Genomic DNA, 24,120 nt, shown 5'->3' on the forward strand with positions numbered 1-24,120 from the left:
GCTTAAAAGCTTTTGGAGGTGGGTAAGCAGTTGTAAATACACCATATAGTAGGGACATTAACTTATGCTTATAATTGCTTTGTGTACACTTCCAAAAGTTACACACACTACACAACTGAGGACAAACTTTAGTATGTAAACAATATAAATACAACTTCACTAACTACATCAAGACATGCTCTAACCAAAACTTTATGTTAAATAAACTTTTAACGCCTGAATTGGTCTTACTAGTGGAACAGTTACAGATCCTGTGTTTTAATATATTAAAACTTACCATTTGCCTTGAGATGGCCATAGCTATACTGAACTAATGCTAAACTTACACATTTCAACCCGTTTAAAATAAGCAGTGTGGTAAATTAAAAAGTTTTGATTTTTTCATCTGATGTGGTTTCTTTCCCAGCATCACATCTTCCTGACAATAGCAACTTTAGAGAAAGCAAACAGGAAACAGCTTGATACTTTTGTGCCAACAGTTCAAACTTAAAAACAAAAAAACAAACCAACACAGCACTGTTTGTCTATACATTCTGCCATATAGTTCCTCTCATATAGAGACTTGCAATGCAAAAACCCCCAAAACTGTGTTAATTGTAAGTGTTAAAAGTATGAAAACAGTGAAATAAAATGAAAAACAATACAATGTGAGCTTTTAGATGCAGTCAAGTAACTTTAATTTCATAATAATCTACAAATATATGTACATTTTCAAGTCCTTTCAATGCATCTTCCCACACATACGAAATTCATACCATTTAAAGTCAAGTACGTTCCCTCTCAGTGATAAATCATTTATTAGCTCACTTGGCTGCTGCCTGCAAAAAGCTGACATGATTGGAATGATCAGATGTCACTGATCTCTATTTGTCAGTTTCTCTCTTTAGAACACGTATAAAGGCATCTCTTGGAACCTCAACATTGCCAATTTTTCTCATCAACCTCTTGCCTTCTGCTTGCCTCTTTAAAAGCTTCATTCTTCTTGTAATGTCTCCACCATACTGTGAAAAAAAAATAAATTGCTGAGCCCAAACTACAACTGCAGCTACGGTACATTCCAGCAACACAAATCTCTAGGGTTTAAAAATAGTCAGAAAAGCTAGTTATATTTTGACAAAAAGATTATTTTATACTTCAAATAGTTTGGCCTAAAGGCCACTAGTTAAAAAGAACAAGGAAGCAAATAAGCACATTAATTTGGACAACTGAGTGTTGAACTCTGTCACCTAAATATATATATTCCTGTAAGTCTGGCTGATATTAGACAGTACATAAGATCCAAATCCCCTTGGAACAGCAGAAGGATGCCAGCTCAGATACACAGAGACATCTTGATGAGTATTAGGTGGTTACACCTAGAAAAATGAACTTAAACCCTTGTACAGTATTGAACAGACACCATCCCACAGCTGTGCCTAGCAGAAGAATTCTATTGCAGTTGTAAGAAAGGGACATTTATTTAATATTTTCCAATATGTTCACTTGAGAGAGTTAAATCCAAGCTAGATAAGAGGCATCACAGTTTTCCAATAGCTTTGTTGAGTCTTGTCCGTAGTCAACTATTGCACATTTAAAGCTTTATTACAATGTATAACTGCAAACCTAAAGTCTAATCACAATCAAGTCTCTGAAGAAGCACGTTTATATTTCCTTTTATAACCTGAAAACCAATTTAGGAAACATGAAGGAAACATGAAACCTATATGCCTGTGTATCCACACACATTTACTGTGTGTCTACAACTATTAGTAAATGATGAGGAGATGGGAGTGAGCAGACACACTCAAAGTGTGTAACTGAAAAAGGCATTACTTTATCTGATCCACTCTTCAAGTTGCAGCAAGAGGTTACCAGTTTATTTTATGACAAAGTAAAAGCTTAAAAGTATCTGTTAAAATTCCAAAGACACTTGGGAGCAAATGCAGAACGTGTCTTTGCTGGGTTTCTAAGAAGAGATGAGCCTATCATCTTAGCAGGACTCTAAGTTTTACAAATGTCAGAAACATGAAGGAAAGAGAAAAAAAATACCTACACATTTTGCCACAACATTTTTTCTGTAAGCTTTCAGCCTGCAAAATAAAATAAAGCATCTTAACATATTAGAATATCTGCATGTGAAGATAAGTATTAGAGTTGTCAAAATGTTATTTGTTTTTCTACTAGTTTTGTAAGGTGCTTTGGCATCATAACATTTTCAGGTTTTGTATACAAAAGATGGACGTTTTAAACAGAAGATGTAATTCGCAGTTTTCAGTGCTAGAAACATCCCTTAGGATGTACAAAGAAATCACAATCTTGCCTTTTTATCTGGAATTTCTGCTATGATTCACAGAAGTGTTACATCCATGTGTATATACACGTATAAACAAATTATTACAGCACCTCTGCTTGAATTCTTTTACCACAATTTAAATCCTGTTTAAACAGCAGCAGAAAAATGTGATGAGAAACACAACATCAAGGAAATGGTTTGCTTTAAATAAACGTGTGCTAGGAAAATGTTTTTGTATTCAGCTGCAACATATTTCCTTTGGAACAGCACAAAACAGTTATTTTTTTTGCTGACTCTCACAGGAAAGTATTCCACAACTAGCTAATTTTTTCAGTAGTAAGAAACTTTTTCTTCCTCTTTCAGTAGTAAGAAACTTCCTCTTTGGCAGTGGACACATGGGTGTTACAAGTTACACTTTATTCACTAAGTGCAATTCTGACCACAAGCAAGCTAAAATAAAAATTTTTTTGTATAAATTTAATTCAAAATATTTAGTCAATAGTCAGTGCTCAAATGTGTTCTTTTTCCTCAGGTAGCACATACAAGAAAAATACAGCTTTATAGCAAAATGAAAGTCCTGTGATGTAGGTAAGACTTTACAAGTCTGTATTTTACGTATCTTGAAATATGGACAGGAAAAGAAGAAGGGGAATAGAAGGGCTTTACTTACGTTTCTCTTGCAATGATTTTCTTGCCAATGGCAGCCTGGATGGCTATTTCAAACAACTGTCTAGGAATAGTCTCTTTTAAACGTTCACACAGGAGTTTACCAGCAGCATACGCTTTATCCCTGAAAAAAAAGGTCAGCAACACTAAAAACCTATCCATAGATCAAACTGTTTGTAGGATTTTAGTAGAAGCTTTCCTCTTCTTAACTCATAAGATAAGCTGATGAAATCAAATCTTACAATCTTGCATCTAATAAGTGGTCTCTGTATGTCACCTGTTTCATACTAACAGGTGATAAGACTGTATTACAGTAATTTCACGACTATAAGGCACTCCCTTTTGACTAAAATTTTCCCTCGAACCCGGAAGTGTGCCTTATAGTCCAGTGCGCCTTATCTGATGTACAAAGTTGCGAAATTTGCCAAACCAGAAGTGTGAGCCGTGAGCCATGGGAGGAGCCGGCAGTGCCACGGCAGCCGGGTGGAGGCGGGCCCAGGGGCCCGCAGCACCGCCCCTGCCGGGTACAGGTGGGCCCGGGGGCCCATGGCTGCCGGGTTGAGGCGGGGCCTCGGCCAGCAACCGCGCGGGGGAAGCTGGGGGCAGAGCCTTGCCGCAAAAAAAAAGTGCGCCCTATAGTCCGGTGTGCCTTATCTGATCTACAAAGTTGCGAATTTTGCCGACTCCCAGGGGCTGCGCCTTATAGTCCGGTGCGCCTTATGGTCGTGAAATTACTGTAACCACAGTATATAACATCATATAAAGTATTTATAAAAAATACCCTGACTATCCATCACACTGAAGACATTTTGAATACTGCCACAAGTCGTAAAGTTTCAAGTGAAATTTTAAAGTAGGTCAAGGAGAATTTTCATTGATTGTAAGCCCAAGCGATCAAAATATACATATTACATTATGCTTACAAAGTCTGGTTTTATATCACAAGAAAAAAATAACCTAACATACTCTTGTCATCTGCTAATAAAAATTATTCAACTATATTCAGCATCTGCATATGTTTCAGGTTTTGGAAAGAGAAAACAACAAAAGGTCTAAAGAAGCTACTAACAGATACTTTCATATGCCATTAGAAAGGAATGGCTCTATTCTGTATAAAAATACCCATATTTAGCAGACATTTTTTACAAACATGCATGTTTTCAGGTAGTGACAATGTGACTCCTTGCTACCTGTATAGAGCAGTTTATACATGAAGTATTTAAATCATGTTCATTGAGCATTACAGTTTGAAGAGGTACATATATTTACTAGTACAGTAAGAACAAATGATGACTGTATTAATACTGAGCTTACAGTAATCTCTGTAATGCTTTCTCTAGAAACATAATTCAGCATAATTCTTACAGATGCAGTTTTTACAGTGGGAAGACTGACAATACCTGCAGCAAGAGCAGAATGAATGCAACTACAAGTTAAAAAAAAAACCAACTGCAATCTAAAGCCAAAAGAAAGGCTGTCAGTTTTAGTGAGTCAAATAGTTCAGGGTATGGGCTAAATTGATTAAAAAAATACATGCTAAAGCAATAACTAACTTTTGCAGGTGGCCCACTACATTTTGGCAACTTTTCAGAGTAGGAGATGCAGGTACGTAGCTAAACACTGCAGGCTTATGAGAAATGCATTAACTAGTAATTGTATGCAAGACAGTTACTCCCCTTCGGCCCCACGATCCTTCTGAACAAGGCAAGGGCTTTATTTTCCTATGTCAGCCTTCCAGAGTTACAGAATTCCATGGATTTCAAAATTGCAGTTTTGTAAAGAAATATGAAAATACACAAATATTTAGCAACTACAAATGAGTATTTTAAGAAGGAAACCAAACAACCCACAAAAGTTTATCTAGGCATTACTGGAAAGAGATGCTGAAGTTGCAGAAGGGAGCCTTGTAAAAACTTTGTGACAAGATGGGGGACAGGCTGGAAACAGGAAAGGCTTTATTCTCACCTCTAATACCTGAGATACTCATAGAAATTAAATCATTTTACCAAAAAAAATTCTGAGGTAATTGCATCCAGTAAATATTTACATTCTCCTTGTACTCTGTTTGGAAACAAGGTAACAACAAACTTCTATTGAACAAGAATTACTGGGAGAACAAAGTAGTTTTTTTCAGTTTTAAGCTCCATAAATTATTCATCTGGCATCTCCTAGATTGGTCTGTAGTTAAATTTTTCCAGCCCTTTAGAAGATTAGCATTTTGCATTTATTTCTCTTTGCTCTTTCCACAAAAATATGATATCCAGAACTTAAGCTGAGAATGAGAAGTAAAGTGTTGCTATTAATTATGGTATGTATTTCCTAATTTTCATACTACAAAATGCTTCTTCTTTTCAGGGGTAATGAAGGTGGTCATATGGAAAAATCTATGCTCATATGCATTTGTCATATTAAGAGTAACACATATACCTAGAGTCATTTAGAATCATATAATCATTTAGGTCAGAAAAGACCTTAAGATCAACAAGTCCTATTAATAGACAATGTTTTCATTGACTAATAATAGGAAATCTTATTTATTTTGAATAAGGAATCCAGTCAACCTACCTGTGTATGATAGTTGCCAGTTCTTCAACTGGATTTCCATTCACAAGAATATCCATTTTGATTAGGTCTGCTGATTGGTAACCTGCATCTTCATAATCAAAACTAAAAAAATAAAAGCAGTTAAAAAAATAGTCACGATATTGTACAAATTATATTTTGCATTCTTTGTTCCATACATTTTATAGACACATTTCTTAATAAAACACTTGGACTTTTTAATAAAATGGGAGTACACTTTTTAATAGTATCTCAGTACATCTTCAGACTAGAAATGTACTGCATCTAATGTCCCCTCCAATGCAGAAAGATGTCATATTGACGTGTCTTTCCAATCTAATGAACAATTAGAAATCTACGTGCTTAATGCAATCTTAAAGAACCCTTCAGCACTGCTTTTGAACAGTCAGTGTCCTGAATGTCACAGGAATCAAACACTAACCGAGGACTGTCTTAATTTCATCCTCTCATTTCACAAATGTTTGATGTGACCCCTATAATCACTGTCTCTGACAACTAAGTTTTTCACTTAGTTTCCAAAGCCAATTTCTTCTTTGGTAGTTGTGGGCCTTTGCTGTCTGTCTGTTAGTTTGCAAAAAATTCTTAAAATGCAAGAGACGCAGAGGTGATGTATGCAATAGATAGATAACAGACAGATAGCTAGATCTTGTGTGTAAGTATAAATTGTGGAGGGTCATCAATATCACTGTAATTGGATCAAATCTGAAATATCAGAAGAGAAGGGGGAAATCCTTTGAGATTGTTTCAAAGAACTTCTATCTTAGTTGGCTTAATAAACCACAGATGTATGAACAGATCCATATAACAGAAATATGATTAACAAGAGCTCTATATATGCAAGTTATATTAAGGAGTCAATTGGGAAATGAGAACAAATAAAGAAAAGAGATAATGCAACATCGTTGGCAATCACCCTTGAGTCCAAGGAAACCCAGCAAAATTTTGCTAATGAGTAGGTTCTCAATAAACAGCTTAGGTTTTATGTAGTGGGGGAGGTAGATCCAGAGAGGAAACTCAAAATTTCCATCCCTTTGTTTCTTCTGTCTTGCCTTTCCACTTTTACTGCATATATATATACAAACCTGGGCAAAACATGTATGCTTATAAAACATAATTAAAGAAAACATAAATTCAAAGCAAATTCAGTCCTTCAATAAAATTAATTTTTATGTTTATAAAATAAATAATGTAGTTAGATTCCTATTGTGTAACGTATCTCATTAATGATATCTCAACATACCAGGTCTGTGACAGCTGTTGAGCCTCCTGGGGCACAAGCTCATCACCATGCAACATCTTCCCTTCCATTAAACTCACAAATGCTGTATACAAACATCTGAGCACTGTATTAGACTGAATTCATTTTTTTCCCACATAATAAAGCATGTATGTAAAGTACTGTTTGTTTTAAATACCACATTGTTTTTACTAGCTTTAAATAATCAATGTGGTTATATTCCTTTTTCTGCCAAGAGACAGTTCCTACAGAAAGTACAATTTCAGTGATTCCATTGAAAAAAAATTGGGTAGTGTCACTGCAGACAAGGACAGACCATTTGAGTCTTACATAGATGAGCCAGTGCCACTCCAGAGGGTGCCCTTGACAGATACACACATTGCCAAAGGCAATGATTATTAGGTAGTGATACACTTTTCATGTTTTTCAGACTTAATTCTATCCATTTTCACAGTGAATCTAATCCATTCAAGGTGGAGACAATATTTGCAGCACCATCATAAAGGAATATTCTTCACTCATGTCGTTTCACAGCTGTTCATCAGGCCTTTTTTCACCATGTCCCTCTCTTCAGGGTCTGGGGTGGGTAAAGGAGAAGGGGGAACAGGGGAGGTAGTTACCTTGCATAGCCAGAAGACAGGGACTTAAGAGCATCATAAAAATCCACCACAATCTCGTTCAGTGGAAAGAGGTATTTTAGCATAACCCTGTTTTCATCAATGTACAGCATATCCTTCTGGACTGCCCTACGATCCTAGAGAAAGAAAAATTGTTTCAGTTTCCCTTGAAATTTTATACAAAAAATACTAAGCAAATTAAAATAAACTGCAATCAAGCTACACAAGAGAATTCATATACAGTAATTTCATGACCATAAGGCGCACTGGACTATAAGGCGCACCCCCCGGGAGTCAGCAAATTTCACAACTTCGTAGATCAGATAAGGCGCACCGGACTATAGGGCGCACTTTTTTTTGCAGCGAGGCTCCGCCCCCAGCTTCCCCCGCGCGGTTGCTGGCCGAGGCCCCGCCTCAACCCAGCAGCCATGGGCCTCCGGGACCGCCTGTACCCAGCAGGGCCGGGCTATGCCTGCCGCCGCTCCGTGCAGAGTCCCCGGGGCTGGGGCATGCCTGCCAGGGCGCCGCAGGCCCCTGGGCCCACCTGTACCCAGCAGGAGGGGCGCCGCGGGCCCCTGGGTCCCCCTGCACCCGGCAGCCCCAGCCCCACCGCCCCGCCTCCATCCGGCTGCTGTGACCCCGTGGCCCCGCCTCCACCTGGCAGCCGTGGCCCTGCCGGCTTCCCCTGCGGCTCGCGGCTCACACTTCCGGGTTGGCAAATTTCCGAACTTTTGCCCATATATAAGGCACACCAGACTATAAGGTGCACTTCTGGGTTCGGGCGAAAATTTTAGTCAAAAGGGTGTGCCTTATAGTCGTGAAATTACTGTATTTAAGCCTCAAAGTAACTTTCTTATTGGTAGTCTGCTGAAGTTCCAGAACAAATTGCAGCACTGAAACAAATGAAATGGTTATAACTTTACTAGACATACAACCTTTCCTCTCTAAAAGCTAATTTCTGAAATCCTTACTGCTGCCACAGTAGGGCTTGCAGGCTCATCTTCTTTCCTCCCGGGAACTTGTTCTTAAAGTTATTTTAGAAATTCTTTTAAATAGATTTTATTTTTCACTGCACTGACATACAAGTAGTGTACTGCTTTGTATTATGCATTTTGGAATGTTATAAACTAAGAAAAGTATTGTGAAGAAATAATATAAACACAATATGCACGGCAGTTAAAGCATTTTCAATTAGAAGTATTCCAAATACAGTTAGGCAAATGTGTTTGACCATCAGTATCCTAAATTTACTTTCAGTGAAGTACTGAAAAAAATACATGGACACATAGTCAGAAATGTTGGCAGAAGTTGTATTTCCATGAATATACTTCTTAAAAAACCAATTCAACTTATTCCCCTGCTGCAAACTTTTTATTAGTATTAAGTACTAATATCTATATCATACTATCTAATGTCTTCACTTTAAGTATGAGGAGAAGAGCTTAAAAATGCAAGACAAAATTAAAACTATATACCAACCTGACACAAGGTAATTATTTTCCCAATATATTCATGAGGTGTTACAATAGTACCAAGAACAGTTGGCTCCAAATATTCTGATACTGAAAGTTTATCAGGAAACTGAGCAGGGTTGATAATAGTGATCTCATCTTTCCCATACTCCTGAAAACAAGCAAATAAACCAGATATTGTAACTTTAGAATAAGTAAAATGAACAGCAAAGGAGACAAATATAGCATTGAAAAAAATGCTAAGAACTGTTTCAATTGCCTGAAAACATTGGTGTATTATGCAAGTTTTAAACAAGGATGATTTCAGAAGAGATTTCTGTAACACATACAGAAGTCCCTTATCAGCATATCCTTAAATATCATTATACAGAAATTAGCTTTTTACCTGGGAAATATAGAAATGCAAAAAACCTTTCTATCCATCTTTCCAGGTCTCTGTCTCCTCTGTAAATTGAGGATCGTCCTTGTTACTTCATTCTGATCCTCTCAGTTACTATTACACAGCTTCTACAGAAGACCTGCTCTAAACACTTTCAGTGGTGGGGACTTTGTTCTCTAAGTAGAACTTTGGGTTCGGGCTCCCTCACATGCTGAAGTGGATTTAGAAATGAAGTTTTTGATTCCTGTGTAAGTGCTTTAATTACCTACTTTTTCCAGTCCAACATCCCAGTAAGGGCTGGAGTTAATCTTCTGAGGTAAAAGGAAGGTTAAGCTGCTTATTGTGTAAATACAACTTCCCTCTCCTCCTAAGCGATTACATCATTTCCACTGACAGGGACCCAACTTCCAGCATTGTTTGAAAAGAATCCGCCATCAACAGTCCAGAATCACTTACACACCAAAGGTGTTGACTACTTCATTCATAGCTGCTATACTGCCTGAGTAAGAATCCAAAACAACCAGAGAGATAAAAGGACTATGCCTCACACTTTGCAAGCACAGCAAACTTTCTTAAACAAGGTTTTAGTAATTCACACAATAATCAGCCAGTCGACTTGCAGCCTCCTCTGTCACCAGGTACTCTAAGTCCACCTCTTTTTCTGTCTAAAACTCAAACACAGTAATTCTATTTGCACCCAGTTTAATGAGGTTAGCACATGCCCATTTAATTGTGATAAAAAAATGTCACTTTCTTTCACCAGCCTCTGCCAATCTACAGTATCATTACAAGCTATTCCTAGAAACATTCATGTTTTCTGATGAATAAAGGCTGGAAGATTATTTAACCTGCTCTTAATGCAGTTCAATCAGTAATCACTTAAAAGAATATAGCAAGATATATGTCTTACACTCTCATTTGCAAGGAAAAGCATAAGACATAAAAAGACAGTGCTTGAAATGACTGGGGAAAGAGCAGTTAACATCCTTTAAAAAAAATGAAAATTATTTAAGTAATATACTGATGTTTCTAATGCTTACTATGAAATACAATACTAATCTACATTAAAAAGAGACTCCAGACATTTTTTATAGGAGGCTTTTAAACTGCTATGTACATAATTTTTTAATGAATTTAACATACCTTTTTCAACTTTGCTGAGGAAAGAACAGCTTTATATGGAACTGTAGGTGCAGTTAAAATAACAGACATGTTATACTCTTGCTCCAAACGTTGATTAAAGACTTCCATATGTAGAAGACCAAGGAAACCCAATCTGGAAAATAAATACCCTGTTGGTAAAAGTATTTATGTATCCCCTGGAGTTCCACAGTGTTTTTTTTCCGCCTCCACTCTCCAGTGCTAGTATGGCAATATCAGGCAAAGCAACCAACCTCCAAAGGACCAAGTAACCCTAGAGTAGAATAATGTAAGTCTTGGAGAACAAAAACTATTAATCACAAAAATTTTCATTCTCTGTGAAAACAGAAAATGTAAGAAAATCAAATGCTTTTGATCTGATCTTTATCATTAATTTGAATTACAGCTCCTAATTTTGAACTAAGTTTAATTCTACCTTCAGTTTGCTTAAACACGTATTCTCAATTTATGAACAGTTTCAAAAATGAAAGCAGCACAAAAACCTCACCTCCATCCAGCTCCTAAGGCAAGGCTACTGTCACGATGAACAGTTACACTGGAGTCATTCAATGTCAGCCTTTCCAAAGCACTTTTGAGATTATTATATTCTGTTTGGTCTATTGGATACATTCCTGTCAAAATATATTAAATAGAAGTGATGTGACAAAGAGCTTCAGCTACTGTGTACCTGGCTTTCAAATATGCCACTTACAGTTAACAGAGTAATAAAATCAAGAATAGTTACTTTCTGCTCCATCTGTTTTTAAATGTGAAAAACAACATGAGGATTCTTTATTCCTCAAAAAAAAAAAAATTAGCCAAAACATAAAAATGTTTTAGATTACCTCAGAATTAACATTTAAACCATAATGGTAGGATCACTGTACTCATCTAATCCTTCACATTTGTGGAGGAGTTGTGTATAACCATTGTTTTGCAGTGTAAATGCATAGACTTCACTGAGATGTTCCCTCAAAGCTAAGAGTGAGTGAAAAATAAAAAGCATCATTTCAAAGTCGCAAATATTTATTATTTTGAAATTAATAAAAACAGCTGTTTGTACAACTATTGCCTGAAATAGACTCTACTGTTTCACTTTTCACATCCTTGTATGTTCAGAAAGTCATCTATACCAAGAAGCAATACACATGCACACAAAAACATTATTTAAAAGATTACAGTTTTCAACACTCACTGAGACTGCTAGTCTCCATGACACAGTTCAAGTGAGTCTTACACACTGATTCACAAGTCTAGAAGATTATTTACAGAATTTTTTCTATTTTTTTTTCTTCTGTACCATTTGTAGTAGTAACTGAAGCTAGTGTAACAGCACAATGGAACTATTCAGGCTCAAAGAATCAAATATTTTACAGTATCATTCGGAGTACTAACTCTGGCAGTTTACCATGTTTAACAAAAATGAAACATCTGCTAAGTTTTAATGAAGAAAACCAACACAATAATTACAGAAACCTGATTATCAAGACAAAGAATTCCCTCTGTTTTTTTATTTCAACCCTTCTTTTTCAGCTATTAAGAGTTTACTGGCATTAGAAACAATAATCACAGGCAAAAATACCTGTTTGTATTACTAATCCTGTCACAGCGAAAACCCACAAATCTACACAAGTGATGCACCTCAGCTATCAGTTCTAATCCTCCCAACTCTTCATATACATGTCTTCTTTTAAAAGCTCTAACAGCTCTTACTCTTGTCACTGGAAAAAAGTAGCTCCACTTTATATTGATTTACTCCTCACCTGCAAAAACCATTGGCTTCGCTGACTTAAAGCCAGGCAAAGGCTCCACTGGCTGTTTATACAAAAACAGTGTGTCTCCTATTTGGGCTTCCGTTACTTCTTTCATTCCAGCAATCAGGTACCCCACCTGTCCTGCATAGCTAAATAAAATTGTTATTATATGGACATGATTGTTGGCATTACCTACTTGATTTAACCTAGCAAGAAATTAAAATAAATCACCCTTTAAAAGCCGCTACCCAAAGTCCAGAAGTGAGATTTAAGTTGTTTCACCTCTGAGTTGTGAACGGTCTCAATTACTTCTATTTCTGTTACAGCTGAATAGTATATTTATGATCTTGGATTTTGAATACTGTGTTACTCCCAGTTTAAAAGCTGGACCTAGACCCTTGGGAAGCTCCTATGACAAAGAAACCAGAAGAGTTCCCAGCTGCCAGCACAGTAAGTTTCATATACCAGTAGAATGAAACTAGACAAACACTCTCCATGAGCACATAAATGGTAAATATTGAGTAAAACACAGTGCACTGGTTTTGGCTGGGATGGAGTAACTTTCTTCAAAGCAGCCCTGTATGAAGTTGCGTTTTGGAACTGTGACTAAAACAAGTGTTGATAACATACCAATTTTTAGGTATTGCTGAACAGGCCCTTTTGGTTTTTCACAGTGCCCCTGCAAGCAAACAGACTGGGGGTGGGCAAGAGACTGGGAGGTAGCGCAGCCAGGACACCAGACTCAAAAGGGCCAAAAGGGACATACCACAAAACATCATGCTTAGCAGTAAAAAAGAAGTGTAGTCTTTCCAAGGTAGCTTTTACTTGTAGATTAGCAGGACATCAGTCTGCTTGTGGGAGGTGGTGAATAATGGGCTGCCTTTGCATTATTTGTTTTTATTTCTTTTTTTCCTCCTTCATTTATTAAAATGTCTTTATTTCAATCCACAAGTACCTCCTTGATTCTCATCCTGCTAGGGTTGGGGGAGTGAGTAAGGGGCTGGCTGAGTTGGTGACTCCCCCATCAGACACAGTAATGTAATCTGAGAATGCCCCCAGTAAAGTCATTAACATGTATTCAGATGCAAACTGGTAAAACTTCACTACTTCTAAGTACCTGATTTTCTTCCCATTGCTGCCATTGAGAAGCCAGTTTCTGGAAGCTGTTGCATTCATGGATTTTAAGTTTTTCACCCTCAAAATATGCTGCAGCAATAACTAAGGTGAAGCCCCATTCCCTTCCACTCTCAAACAAGGCAGTTCCTAGAAATAAATTGGACAGCTGAATAAGAATATTGAACGCTAGCCTTTAAACACCTAGCTGTCCAGATATTCCACGTACTACAGAAGATAATGGATTCCTCCCATATCAATGCCCAGAAAGCACTCCCTAAAACCTTCAGCCTCAGCATAGCCAAAACAAAAAATGACACAGAGCACTAAATTGCAAATAGTAATTATAAAAAAAACCACCACCAAAGAATAGGAACAAAAACCTAGACATCTCCCAGTTTTTACCTCTCAAAGCAAAAATCAAACAGAAATGCAGGATATTGTTGCTTACCACAATATATGATTTTTTTCACTGTAGAAGTTTTTACTTACAGCTTATGTGTTGGCTGTTCATTTGGAGTCAGAATTCCGACTTCATTAACTTCATATCTTTTCTTTGTGTGTGCAGACACAATTTTCTGTCCTTTTGCAATCTCCCCACCAAAAAGCGCAATGTTAGCTATGACACCTCGGTAGTGGTCAAAGGTAGAGTCAAATACTAAGGCTTTCAATGGATCAGCAGTATTACATTGGGGTCTGTCACCAAAAAAATTAAAGCAATATATTAAGCAGTATGTTTTCATTCAGTATTGAATGAGCAAGCATACCCACACCAAACACTTTGTACCAGGTTGGAAGGGATTTCAAGGATCACCTGGATCCAACTTTCCTTGGCAAAAACACGGGCTTTACAATGTGGCCCAGAACCCTGCTCAGACAAACCAGAGTGTCCAACACTGGGGATTCCACCACTTTCCTGGAGAGATTATTCCAATGGCTCTTTGTAGCTACTGTTTAAATATTAGAACATGGTAAAAGGTCTCCCTTAAGCCTCATTTTCTCCAGCCGAACATGTCCAGTTTTCTCAGCCTTTCCTCAAAGGCAGGCTGCCCAGTGATCATCATCTCTGTGGCCCTTCTGAGGCCCCTCTTCAGCCTGTCCACATTTTCTGCATAGCAGGGACCAAAACTAAACACAGTATTCCAGGTGTGGACTGATCACCACTGAGCAGAGTGGGATGAGTTCATCTCTGCTGGTGATATCCTTGCTGAGGCAACCCACTATGCTGTTGTTTCTCTTTGCTGCAGCAGCACACTGTTCACTCGTATTGATTTTGTTGTCTGCAAAGACCTCGGGGTCCATGTCAACAGAGCTGCTCCCCAGCTAGGTCAATTCCAGCTGTACTGCAGTCATTAATTATGTATTCCCAAGTGCACAACCTTTGTCTCTGTTGAATTTCATAAGGTTTTTGTTAGCCCACTCTTCCAGCCTATCTAGAAGTGCAAAGTGGCTCCCTCTTTGTAAATTGTCTACTTCCCCTCTCAGTTTAGTATTGCTGGCAAACTTCACTAACGTACACATCCCAACTTCCAGATCACTCATGGTAATGTGAAACAGCATTGAGCCCAATACTGATCCCTGGCAGACCCAACCTGTGGCCAGTCTGAAAAGGAGCTATTTACCACCACCCTCTTGGAGCAGCCTGTCAGACAGTTCCCCACCCACAACACAGACCACTCCAGACTGTAACACAGTGGTTTCTCCAGGAATCTGTGAGAAATTTTAGCAAAAACCTTAAAGACCCAGGCAGAGAGAAAGCCAGGTAGCTAGTGTCCACCACTCACACCACACAGGTTACTCTGCTGTAGAAGGTGATCGGGTTTGTCAAGCACAATACATCCTTGGCAAATCCCTGCTCACTTTTCCCAATCACTTACTTCATCTGACTTGTGACAGTCCCCAGGAGGATTTGTTCCATACCATTTCCAGGGACTGCAGTAAGACTGATGGGCCTACACATTCCTGGATCCTCCTTTAAGCTCTTCTTGCAAACTGGACATTACCATTCTTCCAGTCTTCTGGGATGTCCCCTGATCTCCATGACTTCTCAAAAATTATGAAGAGCAGCTTTGCAAGGACACAGCCAGCTTTCCTACAATCCTCAAGTGGATACTATCAGGGCTAATGCATGTGTAGGGGTCAGGCTCCTGTAACAGTTCACATACAAACTTTCTCTTTGCTGACAGTGGGTCTGTGCATCAACCTGCATTTTTGCTCCCCAGGCCTGAAGATCAACAGTGCTAAACAGGTAAAGACAGAGGTGAAGAAAACGTTCATCTGCTTTTCAGCCTCACTAGTGACCAATTCACCTCCTGTTTAAGTCCAAGTCACTATTTTCCTTCTGTTTCTCCTACATCTCTCTATAAGTGTAAAACTGCTGCCAATACCAAATAAATGCAACTCATGATTTCCTAACTACCTTACAAGGTTAATTAGATACATAATTAAATACAGACTTACGGTGGGATCTTCTCAATAACATATTGTAGAACTTTTTCAACATTTGTTCCTTGTTTAGCAGAAATCTAAAATAAATCCAACAACAATTTTATAAGACAAGTCTTACACTTATTAATTAAATAGTGTCATGTTTACTTTGATAGTTTTGGTAGCCACCCATTTTATGGGTTGTACTACCCATAAAAGTACTCAAAAGGACACTCGACAATGCTATTACTAAGAAATGTTTCTTTGATTGTAAATGATACTGTTTTTTTCTCTTGTGAATGGCAATTATTGTTATGACAGAAAACCATTTATGGACTGACAGTGAGAAATTACAGTAATTTCACGATTATAAGCCACACCTGATTATAAGTCGCACTTCCGGGTGTCAGCAACTTTTCATTCTTTGTCCATACGTAAGCCACACCTGATTATAAGCTGCACATTACAATACAGAGTGTGATAAAAGGTATCTATTCTATCACCATCTGTTGAGGGTGGGGGCAGTGATCCTTATCTCAACGGCAGATGCTCTGCTAACGGGCCATCCATTGAAACCAGGCAGGGCATTGTTCTTTATCTTTTCACAACCCATCCTTCCTCCAGCAAGTCATTTTCTGCTAATGGCCCATTGAGTCCCACTATGGGACTGATAAAATTACTTCATCCAATTGGAAGTTGCTCCCGCCAGGGGGAAGAACCCAACATTTCTTACCAAAATAAAAACAGAGGTTTTGGAACACTAAGGTAGCCCCTTTCTCTACTGGACTCCAAAGGAAAACTGGATTTCTCCACATCACCACTGGACCTCCAGAGGGAAACTGCACCTTCTGCAGGACCACTGCTTCAACTGAATCACATCTCTCACTGCAAGGGGACTGCAGCCACCATTTAATGGGACTGCTACCAACACCCTGCCTGACGGGGTGTCAAGTTGTCCTCTGACTTTGTCAGGGTTTGGAGTTTGTTTCTTTGTAGTACTGTATTTCTATTTTAATTTCCCTAGAAAAGAACTGTTATTCCTAATTCCTATATCTTTGCCTGAAAGCCCCTTGATTTCAAAATTCTAATAATTTAGAGGGAGGGGGTTTACATTCTCCTTTTCAAAGAGAAGCTCCTAACTTTCTTAGCAGACACCTGTCCTCCAAACTAAAACAGCAACTTTTCATTCTTTGTCCATATATAAGCCGCACCTGATTATAAGCCGCACTTCAGGTTCGGACCAAAATTGTAGTCAAAATGGTGTGGCTTATAATCGTGAAATTACTCTGATTCCATTCCTCAAAAAATACTAGAATTTTTAGCTGAAAATTAATTTTCTCCAGTCTTATAGGAAACGAGCTTTAAAGAAATTCTTATGTCGGACAAAAACAGAGAACACTTAATCATATCATTCATTAGTTACAAAGTAGATATATTATCAGCCATGTTATAAAACTTAGAGATCTTACCCTTATACATTCATCTCTAGGGATATCAAAAAGCTTCTCAATCTGTTTTTCAACTCTTTCAGGGTCTGCATTTTTCAAGTCAATCTGCAAAACAACAAACTGCTAAATATACAAGCAATCACATCTCCCACATCATCCAGTACTGTTGCTTTCAAAAGCAGAGCAACGAATCTTCATGTATTTATGAGTAAATACTGTCTATCTTTAGGAAAACACCTTTCTACAAGAGCTGGTAAAAATCTTTGAAATCATCAAGTACTATCTACACTGTTTCTAGGAACAAATATTACAGTAATTTCACGATTACAAGCCACACTGACTATAAGCCGCATCTCTGGGTGTTGGCAAACATTTCGTTCTTTGTCCATACACAAGCCGCACCCAATTATAAGCCGCTCTGTCATTCGCAGCGAGGACCCGCGTGCAACAAAGTTGCCAAATAGTAACAGAATCGCGGGATGGCGGGGTTTACTGGCTTGGCCCTGCTCAGGGCGGCTGCCAGGGAGCGGCCCCGGCCCCGCTCGCCACAGCTGCCAGGAAGTGGGAGAGCGGCGTGCCCGGCCGCCACTGCCACCACACTTGTCAGGGCTGGGCAGCACCGTTGCGCTTGCGGGGGGTGAGCGGCACTGCCGTGCTTGCGGGGGGCAAGCAGCACTGCCGCGCTTGTCAGGGGCGAGCGGCGCTGTCGCGCTTATCGGGGGGCGAGCAGCGCTGCCACGCTTGCTGGGACTGGGCAACGCCGCTGCCGCACTTGTTGGGGGCGGACAGCACCGCCGTGCTTGCAGGCTCTCCCTTCCGGGTTTGGAAATTTCCTAAATTTCTTAATATATTAGCTGCTGCGGAGTGTACACCGCACTTCCGGGTTGGGAGCTAAATTTAAGTCAAAATGGTGCGGCTTGTAATCATGAAATTACTGTATATACAATATAAATCTACGAAAAGCAATTAACGTAAGCTGAGCAGTAATCCTGTGATTCCAATAACACAGCCTTCAAAATTGTACAGAAAATAACACTTGGAATTCCATTTAAAACTGACTCCGCTTTTTAAAAACTGAGCTCCTACTCATGTCATTTCCTCAATATTTAACTTCACCAATTCCAGCCATAAACCCAGCACTGCTAAGTCCACCACTAAGCATGTCCTTAAGTGCTACATTTAATGAAATTAAGAATTCCACAGCAGTTACTATAAAATTTTACACAGACAGCAAATACAGAAAATTCCTATTATATGCTAGTAATGTTATATCTAAATTCTATAAATATTATAATAAATAACTTTCTTTGTTATATACTTCTCTTCAAGGTTACATTTTTGATCAGCAGTATGCACATTTAAACAACCCAAGTATACTTAACAGAAAACGCTAAAAACTTTATTACCTTATTTATGACAGGAATTATTGAAAGCTGTGCTTCAAAGGCAAGATAGAAGTTTGCCACTGTCTGAGCCTGAATACCCTAGAAAATAACATTGTAGAGTCCTCAGTTTTGGTGTGGTTTTGGGGAGTATTTTTAGACATACTATACAATTTAAGATTACTTTGCTATTCTATCAACTCTTGTTCAGGAGATGGACAAATAAAAGGTGATTGACAATATGTAACTGCTTTAAAATCCCATTACTCTTTTTCTGCAACATAATACATTCATGAAGATAGACCAGGGGCAAAAACACTGCCAGAAAAACTAAAAAAACCCACAACCTAGTTTCTCTCTAGCTTAAGGAAATCCTGAAATACTAAATAGAAAATCAAGTACAAGAATCAAGTACTACACCTCATTTGCATCCACTACAAGTATGACACCTTGACAGGCAGATAGTGACCGCGATACTTCATAGCTAAAATCTACGTGGCCCTATGGAGAAAAAAAATGTTTACAATTTCAGGTATTTTTGCAAAAATTTCTGTACTATATTGTTTTCATTTGTATGTATGTTTACATTCTTATAAAACAGGAATTGAATAAACACAAGAAGCCATCAATCTCCTACTTTTAACTGCAAAGACATTTAGATTTGTGTGATTTCAACACTGTTTATATTTGACTCACAGGTGTGTCAATAAGATTTAAGAGGTAGTTTATTCCTTCATGATTGTAAAAGAGAGATGCAGATTGGGCTTTAACTGTAATTCCTCTTTCACGTTCCACTTGAAGTTTATCCAGCACTTGTTTATTATGGTCAGTTTTAGAAATTGCTCCTAAAAATAAGGAAAAAAAAAAGCTTTACTACCTAATTTACATACATATTTACTACACATATATTGAAAATGCCATTAACCAAGAGTTCACCAAGAGCAAATGAAGCTTTCCCATACAATTAAGCTAAACAAAGATTTTCAATCAAAAAAAAAAAAAATTGTGCATCAACTCTACATTTGCCAAATAAAGTTTACACAATAAAATTACATGAAGTACTATCCTGAATAAGCAGGATAGAAAACAATCTAAGAGATTAAAAAAAGCAAACATTCCATTCAGTTGTAATTTTGATATTTAAGGAAACTTCACCTCCTATCACTGGAGAGGAGTGGCCCACAGCTCTAAGACCAATCTCAAGTGCAAGATGAACATTAGCATAGAGTGATAGACCTGAGTTCAAAATCCCATTCTATCACAGGCATCAAACAACAGTGATCACAGTGATACATGGGAGGTAATCATAAAAAATAACTTTGATCAAAGCTTCCCTCCCTGGTTTTGTTTCATTCACCTTTAAATGAAACTCCAGAACTCCCAGGCCATGACAGTCCCACCCCTTCTGTCAACCTCAACCACCAGCAGTAAACATCATAAACTGGAATGACAAGAGTGACATCTTGAACAAGAAGTAAACTCCTTTTCAGTCTCTTTCCAAATCCTTACACATAGATGTAGGCGGATCTCAACCACAAAGTCCATGTATCTATAACACTACACAACTGAGAGCCTAAAAGCACAAGCTACACTAGAAGAGCAAAAATATTAGAAATTTTAGTAATAATCAAGGTGCAGAAACTTAAGATGCCACCTTCAATGTCAAGAAAAGGTAGTATAAAATGAGAATGCTTACCTGTAATTTCCAGCAATCTGTCTGCTAGTGTACTTTTGCCATGATCTACATGAGCTATTATACTGAAGTTTCTAATGCTTTCAACAGGATATGTCGACATATCTAATTTTTCCTGGAAAATAAGAATTTCTTTTCATAAATCATGGTTACAGTCTCTATATACAATATGACCTCTTTAAAATAACAAGTTAATTTTTTTAATTAATTTTTCTCCAGAAGAAGCACAAGCTGAACAGAGATACACAAATTGTCACTGTTGTTTAAAACGCCAGTATTTCACTTTAGTAATTTAGACGTAATTTTTTTAAATCTCTAAAAAATCATGAAGTATACTGGAAAGTGTGAGAAAGGTACTATGTTCTTATATAAATAGGGTGCTGGAAAACTTTGTTTTATAGTTTTACGTTTGTGAAACTACTAAACTTAAGGACTAAGCAAACTGGATTCAGGGGCCATTAAGACATCATTCTTCACAAGCATAATATGAACCTTTACCTAAGAGACTCAAGTGGCAGTGACCTTATCATAAGGAGAAAGCAGACTGTGGAAAAGAATGCTACAGTTAACACTTATCTTGGCTAAATTTTAAAAAATGCAGAAAACCAGCCTGACATAGAAAGGTGCAACACTAACTAACTATTGTTTTTATTATTAATGTTCTTTCCTAGTAATAAGACACTTTGAATAAAAGTGACTTCCTTGCTATTCAAAGCTTTGAGCTTCAGGAACCAGGAGACCCCTGAGAGTAATCAGCAATACTGCTGAAAAACTCTGGCCACCAATGTTAGCAACACACCGATCTCATTCATCTCTCTAATTCGTGTTCTAGACATAGCTCTGGCCAGCATGGAATTAGTGAGCCTGGTGTTCTTTGTAGCATCACTACACAGCACTCAGCATTTTCTGCCAATCCCTCATAGGTGTCTCAGCTTGGAAAAAAAGGGTCTGCTTTTGTCACTGGCAGCAGGAAATTCCTACTCCAGAAAAAGTGTTTTGCCAACACAGATTCTTTCACACGGGGTGCGAGACACCAATTCACACACTAAATTAAAGTACTTGATTTATTTATTGTTCTGAGCGGAAAGAGGCACTGGGTGGAAAATCCCCAAAGCCTAACTGTCAAGAGTTCATATCATTTATACATTTTAGCAAACAAAGGCATTAATGCTCACTGCCTAGAAGTTACATAGTTGTCTTATTAATTAATATTCTATTAGTTAAAAGATTCCCTCACTTTTTATGCTAGTTTGCTAGCATGGTCTCTTTCTCAAGTTGGTGGGTCTCTTGTGTGAGATCCTGCATAGTGATTCGTGTCATTATGGAAATACATCATGGGATCAATATAAACAAGAACACTGAACTCAAAGTAAAGCATGAACATGAGACACAGGAAGATATAATGATTTGATTACAGTAATTTCACGACCATAAGGCGCACCGGACTATAAGGCGCACCCCCCGGGAGTTGGTAAATTTTGCAACTTTGCAGATCAGATAAGGCGCACCGGACTATAAGGCGCACTTTTTTTTTTTTTTTTTTTTAGCGAGGCTCCGCCCCCAGCTCCCCCCGCGCGGTTGCTGGCCAAGGCCCCGCCCCAACCCGGCAGCCATTGGCCCCCGGGCCTGCCTGTATCCGCCATTCCGTGCGGCATCCCCGGGGCCAGGGAACGCCTGCCGCCGCTCCGTGTGGCGTCCCCGGGGCCGGAGAAAGCCCTCCGCCGCTCCGTGCGGCGTCCCCAGGGCCCCGCTGCTCCAGAGTTCCCTGGTGCTCCGGGTGCCCCCATGTCGGCGGGCTTGCCCCGTGCCGCCACTGCCCTGCCTCCCATCCCTCGCTCGGCTCGGCGCACTGCGGTCCCGTCGGCCCCTATCGGGCTGTGGCCCCGCTGCCGCCAGCACCGCAGCCCCGCTGGTTGCGCCTGCCCCTATCAGCTGTGGCGCCGCTGCCCCCAGCACTGTGGTCCCGTCGGTCCCTATCGGGCTGTGGCCCCGCTGCCTCCAGCACCGCAGCCCCGCTGGCTGCGCCTGCCCCTATCAGCTGTGGCGCCGCTGCCCCCAGCACTGTGGTCCCGTCGGCCCCTATCGGGCTGTGGCCCCGCTGCCGCCAGCACCGCAGCCCCGCTGGTTGCGCCTGCCCCTATCAGCTGTGGCGCCGCTGCCCCCAGCACTGTGGTCCTGTCGGCTCAGGCCGCTGCGCACAACAAAGTTACAAAGTAGTAACACCTCCCTGCCCGCGCTGCTCCCGGTACCTGGGGCACCCAGGGCCGCCCCCCGCCTTCCAGCCCGCACTGCTCCCCGTGCCCGGGGCTGCCCGGGGCCACGCCCCGCCTTCCAGCCCGCGCTGCTCCCCATGCCTGGGGCTGCCCGGGGCCGCCCTCTGCCTTCCAGCCCGCGCTGCTCCCCGTGCCTGGGGCTGCCCGGGGCCGCCCTCTGCCTTCCAGCCCGCACTGCTCCCTGTGCCTGGGACTGCCCGCGGCTGCCCCACCATGGCTACTCGGCGCTCCCGCGGCGCCGCCCCCCCTCGCGGCTCTCACTTCCGGGGTGGAAAATTTTGCAACTTTGTAGATCAGATAAGGCGCACCGGACTATAAGGCGCACTTCCGGGTTTAGGGAAAAATTTTAGTCATAAGGGTGCGCCTTATAGTCGTGAAATTACTGTACATTTGTTTAAACCACTTGGCTGTGGTTGGCTTTTTGTTTTTATGTATTTTTCATTATTTTGCCACTATAATCATTGTATCCACTTTTTATGTATAAGGAAAATGTGGGCTTGTGCAAACAGGAACAGACTTGTCACTGCTGTTACCTGCTCACTAGGAGTGTAACCTGAGAACATGTTCCAGCCTTGTCCAGACCTGGTGGGGGCTTGTGGCCACTGCTGCTTGAGTGCTGGCTAACATGTTAGGGCTTGCTTGGACTTGTACCCCAGCACGGTGGGCATGTCACAGCCCACCAAGAGAGTGCCTATGAAAGGGGCAGTGACCAAAGGTGAGACGGACGTGTTGGTGGAGCGCAGACTCCCCAGCGCTGCTTGCCCGTTCCTTATCAATGAATTAATAAATTGCCTCATTGATTAACCTACCCTTTGGTGAGAAATTTATAACACTTGGGTCTGTGGTTATGATCTCCCCCTGCGACAATTACCTTATTTACCCAGTCAGAGCCCATTTCAGCACACTTGCTGAGTTCCTTCCTTATCCTGGGAGTTGTCAAATGTCCTTCTGGCCCGTGAATTCTGCATTTTTTGTGTCCACTAGCAGCAGTACACCCCTCTCCCCAAGCTTTGTTAAGATCCCTACAACTGAGATCACTGAAACATGTCAAGCCCTGCACCTTCGCAGGGCAATTCTCCCGAGGAGTAGCGTGTCCCTGTCACAGCAGGCCGGCACCGTGGGCCGTGGGCGCAGGCAGCAGGCCGGCCTCGGGGGGGGCCGCGCACTGATGACTGACTGACTGACTGACTGACTGACTGACTGACTGACTGACTGACTCACTCACTCACTCACTCACTCACTCACTCACTCACTCACTCACTCACTCACTCACTCACTCACTCACTCACTCACTCACTCACCTTGTCCCGGGAGCTGTAGGGCCGCTCGCTCCTCGCCGCGGGCAGCCAGCCCGGGCGGCACAGCGGGCCGGCGGCAGAGCAGGGGCTCGGCAGCCGTGCCCCCCAGCGCAGCGCCGCCCGGCCGGCGAGGGCCATGGCGCTGGCAGCAGCTCAGCCCAGCCCGGCTCAGCCCAGCCCGGCCCCGCTGAGGCCGCCCGCCGCGGGCCGCTGCCCTCAGGCCGCGCGGCGCAGGGCGGGCCGGGCGCCCCGGAAGGCCCGGGCGGGCCGCGGCGGCCGCGCTGTGACGGGGCGGAAGCGCTGCCGGGGGCGCTCGGAGCGTGGGCCGCGAAATGCTGCTGTGTTGGTATTGCCGATGGGTTTATC

General features: G+C 40.7%; 1 protein-coding gene across 2 annotated transcripts; it reads right to left on the bottom strand.

The window, feature by feature from the left end:
- Nucleotides 1-648: 648 nt before the first annotated feature.
- On the bottom strand, nt 649-23,892 carry GUF1 (GTP binding elongation factor GUF1). Of its 2 annotated transcripts, XM_033059331.2 has the most exons (17): nt 23,758-23,892; nt 20,187-20,298; nt 19,187-19,335; nt 18,911-18,991; nt 18,515-18,592; nt 17,130-17,213; nt 15,694-15,758; nt 13,726-13,929; nt 12,130-12,269; nt 10,875-10,998; nt 10,370-10,502; nt 8,855-8,998; nt 7,379-7,512; nt 5,504-5,605; nt 2,943-3,062; nt 2,033-2,069; nt 649-1,001 (listed from the first exon to the last, which is right to left on the bottom strand). In XM_033059331.2, the coding sequence occupies exons 1-17, from the start codon at nt 23,890-23,892 to the stop codon at nt 864-866; spliced, it is 1,980 nt and encodes a 659-aa protein (XP_032915222.1). In that variant the 3' UTR covers nt 649-863. The 2 variants fall into 2 exon arrangements, with proteins under 2 accessions (XP_032915222.1, XP_032915223.1); XM_033059332.2 differs by lacking the exons at nt 13,726-13,929; nt 15,694-15,758; nt 17,130-17,213; ... (3 more) ...; nt 20,187-20,298; nt 23,758-23,892 and adding an exon at nt 13,238-13,719.
- Between the last annotated feature and the right edge of the window lie 228 nt (nt 23,893-24,120).

The sequence above is a fragment of the Catharus ustulatus genome, chromosome 5, assembly GCF_009819885.2.
Source record: "Catharus ustulatus isolate bCatUst1 chromosome 5, bCatUst1.pri.v2, whole genome shotgun sequence".
In the NCBI taxonomy this organism is placed as follows: domain Eukaryota; kingdom Metazoa; phylum Chordata; class Aves; order Passeriformes; family Turdidae; genus Catharus; species Catharus ustulatus.